General features: G+C 42.4%; 1 protein-coding gene across 5 annotated transcripts in view; it reads left to right on the top strand.

The window, feature by feature from the left end:
• The first annotated feature begins 54 nt into the window (after window positions 1-54).
• The window catches only part of LOC117205859 (protein outspread), a 211,795-nt gene continuing 188,311 nt past the window's right edge, over window positions 55-23,538 (top strand). For all 5 annotated transcript variants that reach the window (XM_033444636.1, XM_033444637.1, XM_033444635.1 and 2 more), the window contains exon 1: window positions 55-763. In XM_033444636.1, the coding sequence (XP_033300527.1) occupies window positions 623-763 (141 nt within the window). In that variant the 5' untranslated portion in view covers window positions 55-622. The remainder of the gene's footprint in view (window positions 764-23,538) is intronic.

Genomic DNA, 23,538 nt, shown 5'->3' with positions numbered 1-23,538 from the left:
CGAGATACAAACGAAATCGACGAAACATATCGAGAACATATCGTTGCCGGTCGATAGTTCGATAAATGACGATCCTCGCGCGAAACGAGAATACGAAATCCTGTTAACTCGATCCGTTAACGTAACGGACACGCGGAGAGTGGCCGCTGGGGACTGACTCGTTGTCGGTGGTGGCGCGCGTCTGTGTAAAAGCCAAAATTATACAGAATTCGTACAAATTTAAATAAATGAAATTAATACTCTAAACGAATAAAATCACTCCTCGATAAAACTGTCTCATCGCGTGCAGAAAGAACAACTTTGGGAAATCGTGTTTTGGAGTTTCACGTTCGAGTAATCGATATCAGCCGATTTTTGTCGTACGAAATCGATACGCATTTGGTTTATGCGCGTTTAGTTTGTGCGCACTTAGCCGACGCGCATTTAGTCGGTGCGTATTTCGTCGGTACGTATTTAGCCAGCGCGTTTTTAGCCGGCGTGCATTTAGTCGGTGCGTATTTGCTCGGTGCGTTTTCGGTGCTTGTGAACGGAGGTGAACCGGAGGGTGAGGAATAAAGAAAAAGGGGGCGAGAGACGAACGATGGTGCTGTCCGGTCGTCGCGGTTAATTCGCACGTGTCGCGATGTCGGGCGGCACGGCGGGCGTCCGTGGCACCGGCGCCGAGTGCAGGAAGTTCGCGCCGAACATATTCAACAAGAGCAAGTGCAGCAGCTGCTTCAAGCAGAAGGAGGAGCACAGCGCGGAGGCTCTGGAATGCAACAGGGTGAGTTTTGCTTGATGGACTCTCTGTCTCCCTTCCTTTCTCTCTCTTTCTTCTTCCCTGCGTGCGCCTTTTCTTCTCTCTTGCTCGCTATCTATCCTTCTCTGTCTGTATTCTTTGTCTCACTCTAACGTATAGTTGCGTATGTATCTCTATCTCGTTTTTACTCACGCGTGCGTACTCGGTCCATCGCGAGCGGCATTTTCTCTTTCTTGCTCGCCCTCGAATTCCTTGCCGTGATCGGGACCAGCCAGAAGGACGAAGGTCCTGACGTTCGAGATGTCGATGTTATGTAAGATGAGCGTGCACGGTGAACACGATTAGTCCGCGGAACGAACCAACGGTTTTCAACTCAGACACCCGTGTAGCTTCTCTTTTCAGGCTTTCGTCGCGCCGATGTAGCGGTTCGTTCGTCATGATTAGACCGTCGATGTTTTTGCGTTTCGGAGATATTTCAAGATGCAAAAATGTACAGAAGATATATAATTAAAGTACAATGAGTAAAGTATAATATGCAGGGGTGTGTTGCGTTTTGTAAGAAACCGCGCGTTAACGAATCATATAGGTTATACCAGTTCCGGTATACAAAATCTGTAGATTGTTCTATAATTATCTGTGTGTAATTATTTACGAAGATTATCTACATTTTTAAAAGATTTAGAATAGTATGAAGGATCGGTAGATGTTCCATAACTATTATGACGTTGATGTATACAAAAATGTAGATTTTCAGATGATTCACAATTATTTATCTATTCATATTTTATTTATATTTCTCAAGTATCATATCGCGTACGTGTAATTGTATATTTTCCATAATCGTTATACCACTGTTTTATCAGCAAACAGTCCATTTATATCACGTGCATTCATTAATTCCTGTACGGTTTATCCATTGAAGTGATAAATCGCAGGAACAATGAAAAATAGGGTTATAGAGGGTTATAGAGATTATAACGTTTTATAGACAGTCCATTTTACTCGTTATAATATTAAATGAGCGAAATAAATGTCTTCTCTTATGTTCATAAAAATATTGACTCGCATAAATATCCAGCCATGAAACTATATGAATATATGTATATATATACACACGATTCGTTTATCGCAATTCCATGCGCGTCGTCTCGCAATTATAATCTGTATTTGGTATTAGAATATAGCCAGAGTGTGAGAATACCGGGGTTGGACTTATTATCGTTATAATCGAAATCTATTTCTGGTAAATGGAAAAACGCACGGTACGTTTGATTCGCCGTAGAGTTAAAAAGAAAGGAAAAAAAAAAAGTGAAATATAAGTGGAATTCAAGGTTGACGCAGATAGATGGAAGAAATCGCTATTGGCGGAGGCGTTGAGGGCTTTTCAAGGTTAATCTCGATCAATCCGATCAAGTCGTTCAAAATGTATCTTTTAAATAGACCGAAGGCCTCAAGAATATCAACGTTTTTGTATCTTCCTCTAAAAAATGAAGTCTTTTTGGATCCTCGAAATTATTCCTCCCCCCAACCTCTTTTCCATCCGTTTTTCTACTAAAATTTTTCGAATCCTCGAGATTATCTCCTTCCTCGTTCTTTTTCTCTTTATTTTTCGAAGTCGTGGCTGTTTCGATTGAATCGTAATAGTAATTTACAAACGAATGCGCGAAAAAGTAGCATCGCCACGGGCTCCGGGACATAAATACGTGGCACGCGGTACAAGTTAGGAGACGTTAAAAGAAGAAGAACAGGAATCTTTATAGTACGGTTTTCTTCCTTTTGCCTGTGGTTTTTATTTACAACGGGGCCCGGTACGGTCGTCGATGAGCAAAATTGCCTCGTAAAAGTGGAGCCCTCGAGGGGGGTGAGGGTGGGCCGCAGAATAAAAGCGTTAAAAATCAATTCACGCTGCGGATCGTACGGTACCGTACTCGAAACGCCAGCACAGGAACACCGTTCAAGTTTTAGGACACCTACAGCTTTCGCGCGAAACGCGACAATTAACCTAAAGCATAACGAAACGATTAATCGATCAGAATTTTGTATTCGCGCGAGGCTACGATTCAACGCATGTAGGCAAGTGCGAAAGTACAATATTTGAACACTTGTAGACACCTTTTAAGAAATATGGAGAAGTTTATACGAAGTCTGAATCTGTATCGTAAAATCGTTTATCATACGCGTGAAATTAATTAAGCGTAAATACTTACGATAGAAATAATACGAGCGTCAAAATTGACGAACACAGCGATGAAAAGATGCTACAGATGCGAGCAAGAACTTGGTCACGTCGAATTAAAGAGATCGTTGTTACAGGAGTGTTACAACTTATGTTCGACGTTTCAAACGAGATGACAATTCCTAGACGATTTGATAATTTTCTAATTATGGATATTTATTTAAGTTTTCGTAGAAGTCGAAATACGTATGAACGTGTAATATGTTAAGAACAGTCGTCTGTTTAAAATCTGTTCGATAAGACGACGTTTATTGTCTTTTTTTCTTTTTTTTTTTTTTTTGTTTCGTTTCTGGTTCTCTCGATTCTCCAGAGTTTCTTCCATTCTCCACGATTATCCGTTTTTCTGTTGCTCTCGAGTATCTCTCTGGTTGGTTTTTACGCAGCAATCGATTCCAGAAGAGAAAAGGGGACTTTGAATAGGTATAAACGCTTTTTGCGGTATACGGTATAGAGAAACATATCCATAGCCGATACGATGAATGACGAGCGGCGTTTCTGGTTTCCGCTAATGACGCCAGGAAAATTGCACGCCGCATGAAACGCGCTGCATAATATATTGATTTTACCTACGGATGTTTCCATTGGGAAATGTTTGCGAAACTTTGTATCGATGTCAGAGCTGCGTAATTTATTTCGTTTATGTCGCGTGACGCGCGTGCATATTAATTTTCAATATGCATACGAACATTGAAATATAGGAAATTGAAAATATAGGAGATTTAGCTCTGAAATATAACCGCTTGCCCCTCTATCTTATCTCGAGAGTCATTTGCATATTTTGTGTTTACGAAAGAGACTTCTTAAAATTCGTGCAATATCATTTCCTCGCTATTTCTTTCACATAGATTCTACGATTACACGAAACGTAGTATTATTAACGTAGTATTATAAACTTTGGTCGTTAACGGTTTAATTAATGAATTATCGTACAAAGAGACTCGAGTCTCGTTATATCGCATGGCCAAAAACCCGAACGAGTAGAATAAAATGTAAAGAAGAGGTGGGTGGTCGTAAAATTCGTACGGCATCTTGCGACGAGATTCTTGAAAAGCTGTTCTTCTGTTTCCAAGAAAGAAAATAGAATTGGAAGAAGAGCGAGGGTGGTCGTGAAATTCTCGCGATCTATGAGCTTCTCAAGGAGAAAGGGAAAGATCACGAATCTATTGCCCTTTTACGCTTTTTTCGGCCAGAGGCCAGGACAATTTCGTACACGTACAATGGGACACGTCGCCCGTGCCGAGGCCGTTGCAAATTTCGGAATGTCGGCAGCCTTGCGACCTGTTCTCGGTGCATTCCAGCCGTCTTCTCGCGGCACCCCAACAGCACAGGCCCTTTCGAGAGTTGTTGGCTTGTCGGCTTTCGCCTGGATGCGGTATCTCTGTATCGGTTTATTCTCCACCTCTTCGCCTCTCTGTCTCGCCGATCTGCACAGGTTTCTTGGCTTCTTTCTTTCTTCCTCTGTCTCTCTACTTCTCGCTGTTGTCCCCCATATAAACCGCAAATAACGAATGCATACGCAATCCAACCTTTCTTTGCCCCTTGGTCGCACGGTTCTTCGTCTCGCGGCTCGTAATTTGACGAGGAGAGTCTCGAATCGAAGGAATTTGACCTTTTACAACGTTTCTCGCGGCGGCCCTCTCCCGGATCGTTTCTACGAGTTACGACTATCGCGGAAGTGCAAGCTGATTGCGTGAATACCTGTAAAACGCGTGTTCCACACCGATTCCACGTAGGTCTTAAAGGTTAGAGGATCGGGCAGTTCGAAGATCGGGCAATCGTTGGCGAATGAATTTTTATCGATCACGATCGATATATCTTCCAGTTAAATTACGGCAGTTTCTATGTTTCTTTTTTATATCGGGTATAAGACATCGATAGAAAGTTGCTGTTTGTGCGAATTTAGATTTTTACGAACGCAACCAACGAGGATTCGTTTCGTTCATTAGATACTACGAGAAGTACTCTGCGTCAGATACGTTGTATTAGGTTGTGCGAAAAATGTCTTTCTTTCGCAAACATGTTTTTTACGACAGTGTTTTTTACATCTTCATACAAACGTGAAACCAAGTGTGTGAAATGTCGCGGTGTTTATCTCAACAGAAGAAAATGGATCGTACGCAATTGGACAAAATAATATAAAACAAAAAACGTTGTGCGTCTATTATTTCTTCATAAAACGAAAGAAACGGAGAATCTAATATGTTCGTGTGCGCTTTTACTCTCTTAAGTTTTCTATAAATGCATAATATTCGCGATCGAATCGTCGTTATTTCCTCCACAGCGTGGATCAGACGTTCAACGACTGGAAATAGAAAAATGTGACTCTTCGTTAACTACTTTGAACTGTGTGATCCATTCTGTTTAATTGGATCCTCGATGTTGTGTTCTCATTGTCAATTTCAATTCATTAAGTTCGACCGTGTTGTCCTTACGGTGACGTTGTAACTTCGACGATGCTCGAAGTCATCCTGTCGACAAGGAAATGTTCCGATGCTCGTCATCGATTCCCCTTCACGTTTAATTATATCATAACGATGAACACGCAACAAAAGATCCTTTCGATAATCAATCCCATAGACCTAAATAATTTCCACTGTCAATCTCGTTGGCTGTTCAAAAGCGAAGCAAGAAAATCTCATTGAATTTCCACGAATTTGCCTAAACGCTGCACCGCGTTGTTACACCACTTGGAACGTTCAGTTACGAAGGAAACACAAAGAAGTCTCTGACGATTTCTCTAAATATTCGCTCGATAGACAACAACGTTATACTCAAATATCGACTCTAAAACGAGGAAATATCTCTGGAAATTTCGTCTCGCGATCGGACGATCCCCAAAAGCTAAAGGAACTGGAGTTTCGACTCGGATCCATCGAATCGCCTAACGGAGATCGCGGTTTAACCGCGTTTAATTATGACTTTTCGCGCGGTTCGTGGCTCGATACGCGGTTTAATTCCTGTAATCAGCGGCTTCCCGTTCGTCCGAGGATTCTGGGTTCGCGAACGTGAGAAAGTGATGAAAAGTAGCCGGGTGCTCGGTAACGAACGAGAAGAGAGTCAGGCTACGAGATCGACGAAGGTTTCTTCGAGTTGCGTACGAAGTCCGTTGTTGTTTCTGGACAAGAAAAAGATAGAAAGAGAGAAAGGCTGAGAGATGGATAAGGAGCCCGGGGGCCGCGTTGTTCACGACCAACCATTATCGGTCCGTGGCTCCGTATTTTCTGTCCGATTACTTCTTCGTGAGCGCCTCGGTAAGTGGCCTTCGAGAAATAATTTCCTCTGGGGTTTCGTGGCCATTCTCGAGTCCCTGAAATTTTGATCCGGTGAAACGATTTCGAGATGCCTTACGGTACCATTCCCTCGTCTCTTTCTCTCTTTCGTTCTCCGTTGTTGTTGCTGGTGCACGCGTTATCCGCACGAGCCTGCAGATGCGTGCACATATTTCTGTTTTCGCTATCGATTATGTTAAGCTCAGGCGAACACGCGTCCACGATTCACCGTGAAACCTTTCTTTTCCTACGTCTTAATTTCGAGATATTTGTATACCTTAGGCAGCGGATAATCGTGGATTTCGCTTTTAAATTCTTCCGTCGAAAGAGAAAACACTCCACAGCGATATAATTTGGGAATTTATCGCCAGTAGTTTGAATTTTCTTGCGTCCAGTCTGCGTAAGACGACCTTTCGCCAATGTCGTCTTTGTTCTCCAGTATTTTTATCCTAAGAGAAGCAAGGATCAGAGAATTTCTTATTTAAATTCTTCTATAGAAAGAGATATTTCGAGGGAACTTTTGCACTTGGTATAAACTCGGTTTTCTTTCTTAGCAGAGAAAGTTGCTTGGTGCAAGTTTAATCTGAAATATATTTGGCAAATCACGTACTTGTTATTGTATGTATATTTGAGGAAGCGCAAGCACGAGGTAGTCGAAGCAACGAAAGTACTTTGTTATCGGAAGTTTATCCGCGTATTGATACATCGTCGTAGTCTTATCGATTCGGAACGAAACCAGGTAAGCTTGGGATCAGAAAGATATATCGTTCTGCCATTGGCTACCTTCATACGTACGTTGTTTCATTTGTTTCCAATGCGCATCATTGTGCTGTGGTATTCACTTAATTAAGGGTGTTCGTGATTAGCGAGTAATTTCTGATTCTTCGATTCGCTGGCAATTAAGGTGCGTTATTGCGCAACTATCTGTAACAATTTTCTTCCCGGTGAAATCAGCCCGTTTTGATAACGGGACACGAGTGTATGTAGCGTATCGAATTCGATACGGACTCGCCAACATTACGAAATTGCGAATTTTCCCTACAATTCGTTTCTTTTCACATGTTTATCGAGCGACGAGTAAACTTTCATACAACGATTCTACCAACGATTTATGGAAAAAGTAGCTTTTCCGATTCTTTTCCGATATAAATGTTCGCGTGCCAGCAGCTTTTAAAAAGGGTAAAACATTTTAACGGTTAAATACATTTTTCTATATTTCACCAAATTAACGTTTACCTTTGTAATAGAGTTTTTTGAGTCACGAAGAACTCTAGTATAGTCTAAGAGACTATACTAAAAGTAAATTACGATAATATCGATGAATAATTCATGTGACTCTAGCGAACTCTTTAATTAAGGTGAAGTTTCCTCGATAAAAATTAACAGATTTGCAGGGGAAATTGCAGAATTCCACAAGCATTTTCTCAAACGTCCCTTCGCTCACGATCTTCGATTTAAAGCCAAACGAAAGAAGATCTAATCTGCTCATTAGCAAAAGTTCAGCTTCACTTCCACCGTGTTGTATCTTCCCTCGATACAATTTATAATTCGATGATTATCTGTAGGTACTAGCGCGTATACAGCGGTGCGCGATGTCGATAACGTTCGCGATCTCTGCGTGCCAACCTGGCATAAATTTCATCGGTTTAAAAAGGGCTGTCGTTTTCGCCCAAGTCACGACAAATTATTGATGATCTTATGGACAGGCAATAGAGATCGTTATCGAGAGCTCGCTTCACAGAAAGGTCGTGTCGTGCAACACGACATCGCAAAAACCTTCAAATACCTGTTCGCGTTGTGTTCACCGGGAAGAAATGGCCACGGTTTTCAAGCGGACACGGCCCTCGCGGGGAACATAGAACGGTCCTGGTCTCTTCTTGCGTTCTCGCCGCTCTTCGACACACGTTCAATCCTCCATCGTTGTATATCAAAACATAAATCCTTTCTCTGGATCCCACGCGCCGTGGATAAAAAACTACACAGGCTCGCGAAATTACTAGAACATTCGTAGACATATTTTTACGAATTACGCTAGGAATTATTTTACGAATCGTTTCGAAATCTCATTGGTACCGTTATGACGGGCTCGATTATCACGATTACATTGGTCAATCTTGAAATCAAACTGAAAATACGTATAGAAATTACAAGACAGTTGCACGTGCATCTTGTTGAAGGTACGGAATTTGTTCAAGAACCTTGCACGTACAATGTTGCGCGTATAATTGAAAATTAAGCGAAGATACAAAGTACGTAGAGATGTAAGTTAATAACGAGAAACGTAGGTAAATCGATACTGTACGAACTTTATTTTTGTAAAGTGTATGCTAACTTTGGGTAACTAACGCTGTATCATCTGGCGATACACTGAAATATCGAAGAACTCGCATAACCATCGTAATCGAAACTCTCCGATAATCTATTTAAGCTTTAAAATACCAAATAGAAAAAGCTTGAAACACGCAAGGATCGACAGCATCACGCAAGGATCGTGTTAAGAGAAAAGTTGGCGCGAGGATGCGAAACTCGTACGATGCTCGTAGCGATATGGCGCCGCCGCTTTAAAGGGCATCAGTATGCAGAAGGTCGTCGTGGCAAGAATTTTGGGCTCGCCGTCGCGTCCACGTACAAGTTTTGTCTCACCCGCGTTATTCTTGTGTCGCGCGCTTGTGGGACAAAATTTCTACGGACCAGTCGAGCGTAACCTGTCCATTGTTAGCCGCATATATTTACTTTGCTTACGACGCCGGCCATAAGCGAAGTACTGTTATGTCCGGTGGTGCTCGTATGACGTATCGCCCAACCGATCTTGATATTTCTTTCTCGCCTTACGAAACGACGATCTCGCGGCACTTTCGGCGATGTTATTCATCCCCGTTAAATTGCCACTTAACCAACACCACGGTTTTCGTCCACGATCGTTTCCCCATTAAACGAAATACAGCGTGACACGCGAAATACCGTTGCTACCGTCTCGCGAGTTTCAAGTAACCGAACTTAAGGGGCTAAGGGACGTTCCTGGATACGCTTAATTATAGATATTTCGCGGATGTTTGCGTAGTTTCATATTTTTGCAAAAATAAGCAACAGGTCGAGCGGTTCGCCACGAGTACGTTGTATCTTTTTCCTGAGAGTCGCGATAGGTCGGAATATTAATTGCTCCGTAAGATCTAGTTTTTGCAAAATATTAGATTTTTTCTGCCAGCGTTACGTAAATCAGCGTTCGCATCGTTGAAAACTTTTCAGTCCGTGAAATTAGTCGATAAACACGCACGGTGGATTTCTAGATTAGGTTTAGGCAAGTTTAGTTATCGTTATAAACGGTTGGGTCGTGTGAAAAAATGATAAAATCGAGCGATTAAGAACGACAACTTTGTGAACGATTAGTCGAGGTTTATTCGTACTACGACGTAGAGACTGTAAATGTAAGTTAGCCTTTCCATGTTATATTTTCTGGCGAGTAAACGGTGCTGGATTCTTCGGTCTCTTCAGATTTCACGCTTAGTTTATAAGTTATCATTTTTGTGATCCTTCCTAATGAATACGCTAAATGACTCACTTGTCAATTTACAAAAAGTACTTAATGTGCTGCCTATAACAGCATCAGCCATAAGAAGAAGTCTTCGTTCGCTGTATCATAGTATATCGTTTAGTATCATTTTCTTTCCTGAATCTCGGTATCATCTTCCTATCATCTTCTTCACGTAACTCCATCACAAAGTAGATCTCTACTACTTCTTTCTGCTTCATGAACATCAATGTTTCTTGCGTCGTCGAAATGCTTCTTCCTTCATCTTCGTTACGATCGCCATCTTCGTAAACCATATGTAAACATTAAGCTTTGTAACTGGATCTTAAAGATTGCATTTTTACCATTCGACCGCTACCAAGCTCAACCTACAACTATAAGTAGCTATAAGTGACGACTTATTGATTTGAACGCGTGGAAACCCGAATAAGTTAACGCGTATTCGTGCAGTTTTTCCGGGACCACGAGCCGAAGAGAGATGGAGCAGTGGATCGTTATGAATCGAGCGTGTCGCGATCGTTGATCTCGATCCGCGGCCGGTGGCTGGCGACAAAAAGATCGCCGCAGAAAATCGTAAAGACACGGGGGCATCCAGTTGTAACGGTATACCGTACGCAACAGCCAGGTCTCGGAGAAAGAGAAAGAGGAAAAGAGGAGATCGCTGGGGCAGACGTGGCGACGACGCTCAAACGAAAGCTCTCCTCTTCTCGTGGCTACCGTCGTTCCTAGTGAATGGAGAGGCACCGTCGGTGGCCTCCCTTGCGGCGCATTCATCCTGGATCGATAGCCCCGCGGCGATTAATCGAATCTGGGAAGCCGGAGAGGCCACTCTCCTCCTTTCCTTCGAATCAAACGCGGTTTTTCCTCGCGCAACCTCCGCTCGTTCTACCTCGCCATAGAAGCCGTCGCACGCACGCTCCTTGCCTTTATAAGGACTTCATTGAAAACGCGCCTGTCGCTCGCCTCCAGTCCGGCCAACCTTCGACTGCCGGGTTGTTGTCGTACCCTTCTTGGTTTGTGTCGTTAGTCAATTGGAGTAGCTGAGTGGAAACGAGGATTCGCTGGACAACGATGTTTGGGACGTCGGGTGTTTTAATTGGCAGATCTGCACGCATCTTTGATGGATTAAAGTTTGCTTATGAGTTTAGTTCGACGTAATCTTAAGTATTTCTTAACGGTAGAGTCGCGTCTCGAATATTTCGTTCGAAAAAAGAAATTTATCCACGCGAATCATATAATTTCTCGGTGAATTTTACTTAACGTTGTTTAATTAGCCTGCATGGGAGATTTTGTACGATTTATTAGTTGTCCTTCCTTGTCGTATAATTTTGATACATCTTAACACGCATCGAAGAGTCGAAGAACGCATTTACGTGTAACACCGTAGGCACCGATTTCATTTGCTTCCGCGAAATCCTGCGGTATCGCTCGAAGGATCGAGGAACATATCGCTGAGGGTTCATTTCTTGTAATTCCATTCTTCTTTCGCGTGATGCGCGCATTTCTTGTTCCTCTGGCGGAAAATAGGGTTCGATAATTAACTTCACCTATTCCCCGGCGCGCATTTTTCCCTCTTCGTCGACGAACTAACGAGGATAATTATCCTGTCAATGGGAATTTTTGCATACGTCTAAACGGCCGATTCTTAATGGAAAAATAAAACGTTTCAATGAACGAGCCGTTCGAAACGGCTGGCGTTGTTCCCAGGAAAACCCAGATAGATCCACGTCAATGAACGATCTGTACCGGTCGGCTTTACATTTACGGAGTTCCTTCTTAACGAGAACTCCTCGTTCCTGGTAACGCGATTTCCGCGTAGTTACGAAGCGGAGCAACTTACCTGCCCGTCCCTGCGACTCGTCTTTTTTCTTTCTCCGCCCGATAAACCTCCCGTTTATAATTTCTCTTCCAATTCCTCTCGACTACTTGGTCGTGATTTCGGATTTTTATCCATTCGATCCTGCCGTTAATAATCGGTCGCGTGACTTGTAGTATTCTCGGATTACGTTTCATCGTCGGTACAGAAAATTCCCCGTTCAAGAATCTGTCAATGGTATCCTCGTCTTTTTATCTCTTTATATCTTGAAGATATATGTTCTGTTTGTACAATTATTAGATGGAAACTTTCGACCAACGATCTTTCGGCTATTATATTTAACGTTATATTATGTTTAAAGAAACGAAACATCGAATACGAGAACTCGAGAAAACGACAAGAACTCGAACGATCGTTTGAATTCGAGACTGAGAAAGATTCGAGAACAAGCGTTTCGCGACATTCGAGCGCTACGTATTCTACGCACGAATTTCTCGATTTTACTGAATTTACTGCTGCCATAATAGCTCCTCTGTAATAATGTAGGCAATTGTTTCGAAGGATTAATTAAATCTGATGGAAAGCGTATCGAAGATCGATGCAATCTCTCCAATTTCCGTGACAAAGTCTCCAAGACGATCCTCTCGGGCTTTTTCGCATCGCGCCTCGCAAAAAGCCCTCCGAGATCCTTTACCGAGGAGGAACTAGAGTTAAAAACTCAACAAGTCGAGTCATCCATCTTTTCTATCCGCGCTCGGCTTATAAGCGAGGAGAGCGTCAGCGTCGGCTCTCGAGCAAGCCACGGGATCCAACCTTCGGAACGTCCTTTCGGAGGACCCCCGATGATGGATGGTGAAACGGCGAAGAAAATAAAGCACCGAACCCCTCGCCTCCGGTTCCGGCGACATCCTTCTCCACCTTCTACTTCTATCGCAGGGGGAATCAGCGTGATATTTCGCCTTCTTCTTGTGCGTCGTCACCACCATCGTTGCTATTTATCCTCCGCCGGCGTTCGTCCTCCCGCTGACCACCGGCAATTAGCTTCACGGTCACGACAAGGACATCCACTTCGTGATAGGCTAAACACAGGTCGGCTACTCTATGAGATATTGCTCGATGATCGAAGGGAGGAGGAGCGGGGACATTCATGGTACAGGATGGATAATTTGTGATCTTGCGATCGCGCCGCTGGCCCGACGTCTTTGTAACTTTCCTTCTCGTCCTCAGAAACTCCATTATCATCCGGGCCCTTGATTGAGTTCTACTTATTGATTAATGTTCCCGGTGAATCTGTCCGAACAACGACAATTCATTACGCCGCGCGCTTCTCTGCTCTCTTTTTGCTTTTCGATCCTCTTCGCTGGCAAAACGTTCGAACGTTAGGAAAACGTTAGAGCGTGAATAGCTCCGGTTCCCGGGCCCTTCTCGATCGCAGCCGGGACGGTCATCGTGGAGGTTTTAGTCGGTTGAAGTCCGGCACTACCACGCCGCTTTTCCCCAGAAGCGACCTGGTGTCCGTGCGGATTTTCTCCACGTTAATAAAAAAAAAAAAAAATAAAAAAAAAAGAACGTGAATGGCTAAAGGTGTTATCTAGGCGATAAATACGAGCCTCTTGGACGTTAATTGATTAATTCCACGTTTTAGCGATTCCTTAATCTCGTTACGCAAGTACACGATCGATGCTCGATTGGTTGATGTTTAACGTTTGAGAAGCAAATTACTTAATTGCGTAAGTTCGTTCGTCGCGAGAACATGACGCGAATAACGATAAGTCCTGACGTGTGATATATTTATAAGAAAGAAAGGTAGTGTTCGTAAGGTCGTTCTTAGACTGCGAACGTTTATTCGATATCAGCGTAGCAGCTAGTAGCAGCATATTTTCAGCGTTCTATTTATTTTTGCGTATTATGTGTATTCCGTACGTTTTTGCATCTGAAAAATTTCCCATGAATATTCGCAATCTAATCGTCGCTTTACTGTACCTTTCGATTTATGCAGCTGACTAATGCGACTTCTGAACCACTCATATATACATGTGCTAAGGTTGGTTTGGGTTTAGAGACACGAAGAACGAAGGGAAACGGCGGAGGTTGACGGCGTTAAGAATAAACCTGAACCAGATGTGACCGCAGACGACCGGGCAACGTAAACTAAGGCAGAATTTTGAGCTTTATCGGGAAACGAAGAATTTTAGATTTTCCGCTGGTTTACAAGGTTTACGAGTTGTTACAGTTTAAGGCTTCCGGCTGTAAGCCGTGTCTAGTGGAAATTAGCGTCTGCTTAAACGCGGATAACCAAAGATAGATCCAATAATAACAAATCCAATAACGAAGTGGCAATCATTTTACACGAAGATATAATTCTGTTAATATCGTTACCAAGTAGATTTTACAAAGAAGCAGAGAAAGATCGACACCTGACAACCAGCGATACCGATTTATTCCATCAACGTCCTTCGTTCGATCGGTAGAAATCTCCTAAATAATTCCGTAAGACGCGCGTAAACGTTCTGCAACGCTGATCATTCGTATATACGATATTATTCTCAGAATATTTAGCACAGTCGTCGCGTAGAAATGTTGTTTATAACGTGACGTCATAATGACATACCTTAATTGTAAAATTCTAAAATTAACGAATTTATTCATCGCTAAAGCTTTACGAGAAGTAGAAGATGTAGAGAGTGAGACTTATCAGTGGTAATGTAGATTATATACATTCTCCTGGAACTTACATTAAATCCTAACTACATCCATGTATCTACCTCGTCTCGAGCTTTCAAAAATCCCCGTAGAGACATAGAAACGGAGAAATCGTGCAAGATAACCATTGTCGATAGGAGATATCTGCAATAGCCGGCGATTAACGCGTTCCTCGCGAACGGAATTTCATACATCCACGGAACACGTATACCGCAAAAGAATAATCGTACGTTTACGCCTAGCGCGATTGGATATCTCATCAGGTAGAGATCGCTGGCTACCATCCATAGGCGCTTCCCCGTGTCGATTTATAGGTCGATGAAGTTGGATCGGTGTTGAGCATCGATTACCTGTAATCGAACAGACATAACGTACTGCTACGTATCGTTTTCCTCGATACCAATGTACTTTCTACCTCGTGCTTCCCTTCCATCAGCTTCGTTTACGCTTTTCTCTCGAGTCTGCGCTTGTAAACGTCCGGTGTTTATGCTACGCCGTAAGAGCCGGTATACCTCTCTGCTCAGTCCGCTTCTCTTTCATCGCGTCATGAAGTTTTACGTTTTCCGAAACCGTCTGCGTGGTTGGTTGGTTTTAATTTCCAGCACGTTCTCGGCCATCGTTCTCTCGATCCGTCGTTCTTTCCCTTTTTCGGCGTACAAACGAGGTTCTGGGAAGTGCGAGAGGCTTCAGAAGAGACGGCAAGCTTTGCTTTCTTTGACGTCTCTTGCGTTTGTTAGTGAATCGGATGTTTCGGGATCGATCGGTTGCCTTGAACTTGCAACAGCTCCGACGAACTTGAGGTTTAGAAACGTCGAGGTATTTCGAGAGCGACGGTCGGCAGCTCTCTTCTCGTGTATTTTGAGAATCTCCGTGGACCAGACAAATCCTCGGAAAGAATTTCGTAGAATAGATCGAACTTGATCGATGTTCTGGGATAAACATCGAGAAACGTAGGAACGTTGGCATTCAGCCGCCGAAAGCGGAAGATTTGAAAAGTTTTAAAACCGTTCAACGTAAAGTACATTCGCGATATCGTAATGGTCATTTTCTTCTCGAGTTTTGAAAGTTTGTAATAACACGCTTGAACGTTCTTTCGCAAAGAAGCGCGGCAGATTTAAAAATTTCGAAATGCTTCGGTCTCGGCGCTTTAAATCACCGAAGCAGAGATAATAAAATAGAAAATTGAAAGTACGACGTTACAAACGAGGCATTTAAAGGTTCTTCGAGATTCCGAGGGTAGAACACCTCTTAGCTTCCTGTCGCCAGGGACTACACGTTCTGGTATCGGTTGACCGGTTTAAAGGGAGTACGGACGTAACATCTGAATGAATCACGTCCGACCAAAACGAATACGGGCAATCGCGTGTATGTCCCTTCCCTCGTCGGTCCCGTGTTCACTCCGGTACACCTTCTTTTTGCCCGTTGACGCTCCTTGCACGGCCCAGTTCGCGCAGGACTACTCGGCCCCGTACGCGCGTACGTATAAATAAACGCACATACATTATTTATAAATCGCTTATGCACCGATCGCAAGGTCGAACAAGATCCAAGACCCGCGGAAAACAGAAATACAGATCGTCGTTCTCTCGCGATACTCTGGCTCGATTCTCGAGAATCTATAGTTGAACAGTTTCGGCAACAAAGTTATCTTTGGGAAATTATACTGCTGCAAATCTATTTCTTATACTTATTCTTATGATAATAAATATTATAGCTTCTATGGCGGGAAAAGTTGGCTTGGAAATTTTACAATCTTGACAATTCCTCATAGTTGATAACATCTTGAATTATCTTACGGAGAAAGCAAAAGGTTTTAAAATCTTCAACCAAACTTTCCCTACCGCAGGAATTGTAATATTGTGTTGGCAACTAAGTAATTGCGGATTTTGTCATTAGGTCATTTATTAGAGAAATATATCGAATTGAAAACGCGAGCAAGTTATTGGTTTAGAATTCTGTTACCTTTGGAAGAGTAGTTTCTAATAGTTGATGTATCAAAGTAAAAGCGGTCGAAGGATTGCAACGATATTTATTCGACTGTTCTTGGCTGTCGATCAAACGATATCCTTCTTGCGAGATGTTAGGTTCTGTGGTCGACTGGAATTTTCTTTGTTAATAGTTCTTGCAAAACGTTTCGACGAAGGAAAGTACAGCCAGTGGAAGCTCTCTGTTTCATTTTTGCCCTGGAGGAATGGTACGAGCCACGGTGGACAGAAGAACGTAGAAGGCTCTCTCGGTAGCAGGACGGGAAGTAAAAGGAAAACTTGTCTTGCCAATCGCGCGCGCTTTCCAGCGAAAGAAACGAACTTGTCATAACTCGTCGAACGTGCAACACTTCAGGAAATTTGTCGTTCGTTCGTGGAATAGGCTATAAAGCTACTGTACGAAGAAAGTTGCCGCCGAACCAAGTGCATTTGCCTCTCGTTTCAATCCATTTTCTCGAATTAACGATTTAACCATCTCAATTACTTCGTTCTTACTTCTTATATTATTTTATTACATGTTACTCCATTTTTATTCTAGGTAGGTTAGATACTTAGATTTTATTTTAGATTCTAAATACTTGGAGACTGTTCGTATAACATTTTACTACGTATAAATACTTTTTACGATCAGTGCGTTGTAAATACGCACATAAAACATGAAACTTCCATGACCATGGAAGAACACGAAAACGATAATGATTTTTAATTTTATAAATTGAAACGAAAATTGAAATTCAAACAGAGATTCGTCAGTAAGATCCAGAATCAGGTTCTTCTTCCTATTACACGCTTTATATTTAGTCCACTACAGTTCGTTACGAGGATGATTTAATGTTACGAGTGGTTTAAGCATCTTAATTTTAGCACGCAAAGGGGAAAAATCTCATCTCTGCGAGAATGTCTACCAAAAATAGTCGCATAAAAATTAATCGAAGCAACGAAGAAACGAGATTATGCTTACAAGTCTGACCACTGGGTTCGCGGGTTCGATCGTATTCGCATTTCGAATGGTCAATCGTCCAAGACGGGGGCAATTTTTACGCGCAAAAACGTTCACGGTTCGATGTGCCGGAGCAAGACGTCTTCCCAGCTTTGCAAGCGGTTTTTCGCGTCATTTGCGGTTCGATATAAGCTACTACTGCTTCGACGTAATGACTCATCCGGCTGGCGAAAAGTCGATTCTTGTCTGCGTGTCGAGTACCTATCCGGACGACAATCCGGCTCTTCTGGTACCGTAATGCACGCAAGAAAGGAACAGGCTTGATTTTGCTTGGACTTGTAGTATACGACGTTTGGACCCGACCAAAATCATCAATGAGCGTCTCTGGGATCGCTTTGACCTGGCGCAGAATGGTCTTCCCGCGATCGCAAAGTCGCCAAAGTAAAGGAGACGTCACACGGTGTGTTAAACACGGCTGTCCGACCGCAAAAAGGTTACGCTATAAGACGCTATGCAAAGTGACATATTTTTTTACCTTTACACGTAGAAGCATTTCGTTACGAGACACGACGGACAATTACTCGAATGATTTCTGTTTCATATGATATCCTGTAGATGATAAATTTCGATCGTTTCTCGGTTTTATTTACTTGTACCTTGAACAGGATACACGTAGAATCATGTTGCTGGCTCCTACCTGAACTCCACTGCATCGTCGGTTAGAACTTCATCTCGTAATTCGCGAAGCATAATAATGAAAGTCATTAGGCCGGCGTGACGAAAGCTCAAAGTTCGATCGATGGTGGCGATAGGCCGCGTGATTGATAATCCAATTAAAGTCCAGTCATCGACGATACAATATAAATTCTCAAATATAATTCGAACACGTACAGAAACCCGTAGGTACGAGACACGTAGGCGACGCGTAAAAACGCTGATTGCATCCTTCACCGGCGTGGAACGAAGTAAAGATGCTTTTTTTTCCCGATGGCGGTTGTTGCGTGAAGCGAAAGCAAGAAGATAATGCCGTAACTGGTTCCCCTCGCGAGTCTTTCGTACATCGGGAGGTTCTCGGTTATTTTTCTGACAACGGTCTCGACCCAGTTTCGTCGCTGGCTCTCGATCATTCTCACGTCCCTGTTCTCTCCACTACGATCCAATCCGCGCGGGATGGAACCAACGTATTCCCAATTCTAATCCTTCGGATCGGTAAATGCTTGTCGTCCCTGCTCCGTGTGTCTGAACGTGGTCAAACACGGATAGTCGCGTGGGAGCCGAGGAGAACTTTCCACCTGTCCTCGATCTTATCTCTCCAGGTCGGTGAAGTCTGAGCGGCACACGCGGACCCAGCTCTCCGTGCACGTGCATTACTATGAATGGCCAGATGCATGGCTGAAAGTGCAACGACGTTGATACGCGTGGTCTTATTCAGTGAATCGATCTGAGTCATGGTGAAATTGAGACGAATTGGCGTACAGGGAATTTTTGCCCGAGATTCGGAACTAGGAGAGAGATTTTTTACCCAATCTTTCATCGTAGTTTATTCTTCAACGATTAAATTTCGTCTCGATACGCGAGACAAGCATTTTCTTATTCTTTCACCATTGCAAATGTTCCTTAACCCTTGCAAAGGACGAGATCTTTTCTCAGATATGGAAAATTTCGTTTATTAATTATTAACAATAGAAATGCACCTATTCTAACGAGTTTTAGGAGAAAGATACGAGACATTGGAATTGCAAATAAATATATCTATTCTTTTCGAATGCATCGATTCGGATTATGTAGAGATTTCTTTTTATCGGAGATTCGGTCATTTAAAATATAGGTTACAGTAGTAAATTTCTTTTCTGAAGTATTGATATTTCTATGAATCTGGTAAAATAACAAGAACGAGTATAGTTTCGATGAATGAAACAAGATTTGATCAACGTCAATACGATAATTAACTTCGATGGAACCTCCAAATGTAAATCAACCGATAAGTCAAGGTATCTACTGTTATTAAAGATGTCGCAGCCTCGAAAATGAAAATTCTTCGATGCAATTTTAAGATCACCGTTCGTAATTTTTATACGTAGTATCAGTATCTCGAGAAACAAATTCCGCGGATCGCCGTGACGGATCGTAAGCGTACAGTACGTATTTCCACGATGACAAATTATTGTCGCCCATGGTCGTCCTTCGGCGTTCAGGGTTGCGGTTCAACAGGTTCGAAGTCTGTGGGGTGGGAGCGTACTACGACGCGGCAGCGTGCTGAACCACGAGACGTTCCACCTGCTCTGGATCTTATCTCGAACGATGAAACGCGGGAGAGTGATGCATAAGTGCACGTGTACGCAGTGCTCCTGATGTACATCCCCGTTCATAATTATTAGGATGCTTACCAGGAATTTGTACGACACGCAATAGAAAGCGATCGATAAAAAATAGTAGTTCGTATTCGTGCGACGAAAAGTACGTGGCAGAAAGCGATGAAAATTATTTACAAAAGGTGGACAGACGTAAGAATATCATTATCGTATTTTACGATATTTTAACGTTACGACGAACTGTTACGGATGGTACAAAAATACACGTTCAATGCCCTAAAAGTAAGAAGGTTTTTTGGTAACACGGCTTTAATTAGCAACGTATTGAATTTCAAAAATTGATTCTCTGTGAAAATAGGAAATGTGACTTAACGTGCTCTTCTGTCGCGTATATTACGATACGAGAAATATGATAGAATAATATAATACAAAGCGTGTATACGTCATCATAATATATAACGACAACAATTCTTGTACTAACTAATTCTCGAAGCTTTTAAAATTAATTAGCATCGGTCAGGCTTATCTTATTTTGTTCTAATTGTTCTGGTGTCGTACTTCTGAACGAGGGTTTACATCCTGCGGCGTGAATGAAGGGCGAGTATGTGCGCGTGCACCGCCGCGGAAGATTAATTAATATCGCAATATCGTTGCCCATACGCCAATGACAAATTGGAGAAAGTGAGCGGCCCTCGCTCGCGGTGGCCGTGGCTCCTCCGGCTAGGCACGTCACCGTGATAAAGGAACCATAAAGGGATTGTGCATCGAGGAAACCTTGAGTTGTCTCTCTTACACCGGTGGGAACCTTCTTCTTCTCCCGCAAGATCGCCCTGATGCTACATTGCTTGGAAAAGCTATCTCGCAGGCGGATCGTTTTCTACGATATAGCTTCGAGGTTTTCACGGCTGCTATGGTTATCAAAGTTTTCTATGGTGCAGCTTATGTGGGAAGTTCTAACTTGCTTATCGAAGTACGAGAGTGTTTTTTTCTTCCTTTACCAGTCGTAGTAGTAGTAACTTTTCTTGGGAAACCTCGTTTGATTCTTCTCTTTGCTTCGAGAGTTTCGTGAACGTAACTCGAAGATTACGCACGACGCATAAAGATTATTTAAAAGATGACAAAGTAAGAGATAACTTTAAAGGAATTATCCTTTTAATTACGTATCGACGTAACGACCGTAAGATTCTTCAATAACGTCATCGCATTCGCGAGTTAAAGTCTTTCGTAAACTGCATCGTCGTGTTCTCGGCTGCACTTTTAACAGGAAGCAATTGCGTTACGTACACGAGCTTGAACAGGTCTGGAAGTCATTAGGTTGCATCGTAAACAAGACATAGCGACAACTTACGGAATCTAGGCAACGATCTTGGTATAGTCAGGGTTATTACGGAATTTCATAATAGTATCGTAACGAAAGTGGTCGTGAAGGGAAGAGACCGTGCGATTCCTCTGGCAGGCTGCTATCGGTTTAGACGAGTTCCTGCGTTCTCGTCCTTTTGCTATGGGAGCCACTCTCGATCCTCGCCTACGATACGCGTTCCCACGTGTGATTTGACGCACACGCGTACACACGCATGTTGCGTAACGCGAACCAGAGCGCTACTTGATTGTTGGTCGTGCGTGCACAACGCGAACATACGATATCCGAAGAGGAATATTATAATTCGTGGACGATGGCCGTCATTTTTTTCTGCGTTTCGAATGATTAGTAAATTATTTTCTACGGGATCCTAGACAAGCTTTGGATAAAAAGTGTAGAATTTTAGATAGAAAAGGAAGGAAAGCAATTGGAAGCAGCGATTTATATCGTCATTCATAAATCGTGTTGGAATATTTTAAGAGGATTATGAGCACATAATTGAAATATAAAGATGATCTTTATTAACCGCTGGTCGTGTAAGGAAAAGTAAATTGTAGTATAAGAGCGTTTTAAATTCCAACTAATCGCTTCAATTAATTGGAGCAAGTATTAATTAATGCCGCAGTTAGTCTTTTTACGAATATTTTTCTGCCGTACTAACGATAGAAAATAGAATTTTGGCACGGTCTTATCGATTTATAATTTCATAATTAAATTACATCTTGTCGAAAATCAGCATATACGTGTATCGATATCGAAAAAGGGACGATTGCATCGTATCTGTATATTTATTTTTTGATTAACGAGTGGATATAATACACGATGATTTTCAGATATAAGTAATTATTATCGATTAGATATCGACGAGCGTGAAAGTTCGACACGTAAATGAGTTTGAAGCAACGACGAGTTGTTTCACGTGATACGCTCGATAGACGCGAAGGTACTGTTAGCTGTTAAGTCGCAATATAGTAAAGCGTATGAGTCATTAAGCGTAATATGTTTAGCATCTGCCTGGACATCGTCGGCTATTCAGCCTCTAGATTCACCGGGGTTCGCCTATTGAAACGGCCGGACGATGATTCGTTGAAAACCATAGCAAATATTCGATAATGGAGCCTGGCTATTCTACAATAGTTGCTAGTTCCTTATACACCTTTGTTACGTAACGTAATCACGCTACGGAATGCCAACACCCGGTGGATATTCAAAATCATCGTCAGAATGGATTTTGTAGGTAATTTCTATCCGGCAACTTCAATTATAATTTTCACGTTTAAATCCTTTTTATCTCGAACTGTATAAAACATCAACTCGTTAGGTGTTTAACTGTTTATATACAAATAACTCGATTACATGTTAAAAACACAGTAAATGAAATAAAGAGAGAAAGTATCCTCGATAGTGCGCTAAAATATGAGATCAATTTTTTCAAAAATAAATACATTCCTGGCATTGCAATTACGTAACTTCCTAAAGTACGATATTCCATGGAATACGTAAAGGGGTCGGAGAAATTGTACGCATAAATGGAGGAATAAAGAAAAGGTAAGCGGAATAAATGACACGAGTCAATAAGAATATACATTTCCCGTGTGCTTCCCTTCTTCCATTAGACTTGCATTTCGAAAGCCTGTTAATGCTTTCCGCGGGCCGCGCTTCAACAACAAGTAAGTTTATTTACGTTTTTAATCCGAAGAGATCTACGTTTAAAATTTACAACACTGTTAACTCGCGGAGTAGCTGGAAAACGATAAGAATCGGGACTTTGATGGGATTTGCCGGGGCGCAGAGAAAATTATTCGCAGTCCCAGGCAGGAAACTGTTGGGCAAAACGGTTCTCAGGCTCTCCGGTGAGGCACTTCCTGCTCCACTTCATCGGCCGGCAACACTCTCTTAAACGGAGACAAGAGAAAGGCGTGGAGATTTCTTTGGAAATTATTAAGACCGGAATACTCGATCGAATATGACGTGTATTTAGCCATTCACGATCGCAGATAACGTTCCACTTGCCGATCCTAACACTAGCCGTTACTTCCAAAAATAGAACTATCATTTATTGCTCCATAATACCGAACAGATGACTAGTAAATTAGCACATATTTTTTTACTCGGGATTGTAGGGATTGCCCTAAAATGAAGCAAAATCTCGCTAATCTTAGTCGTCTAAGATATATTAAACAATCATACACAACCATAACCGACGATGTCGATCGAAAGTGAACGTGATTTGCTTTAGCTTGTACTAGCTTTTAAAGATTCAGGAAAATGTTAATTGCGTAGTGAAACGCATCTCGATCATCCTTTCAACTGAAGCGTCGAATCTCTAGCGAAAAACCTTTGCGGCTAATTAATGCGTCAATTTAGGACCTTGTTTCATCACGTACGTTATTACACCGGAGGCCCTTAATTAGTCAGTGCCAAGTTAGAAAGTATATCTCGGATTCCCCGTAGGCGCACGCTATTTCCATCGTGTTTTATTGATCTCTCCGGCACCTGTCGCCAATAAATTCCCGTAACGACCTGTTCGATGATTATCATCGAGTGTTTCCGTTATAGAGTTTGTCGGAAATATCTGGTGTCGTGAGCAATCGCGAGAGTCTTTCCCTTCGTCTCGTCCTTTTCCCTCCTGAGAAAGGACAACCGTTC

This window comes from Bombus bifarius, unplaced genomic scaffold (assembly GCF_011952205.1).
Source record: "Bombus bifarius isolate JDL3187 unplaced genomic scaffold, Bbif_JDL3187 scf7180000007996, whole genome shotgun sequence".
Classification (NCBI taxonomy): Eukaryota; Metazoa; Arthropoda; class Insecta; order Hymenoptera; family Apidae; genus Bombus; species Bombus bifarius.
The sequence above is the reverse complement of the archived record's forward strand: the minus strand, read 5'-3'. Positions and strand labels throughout refer to the sequence as shown.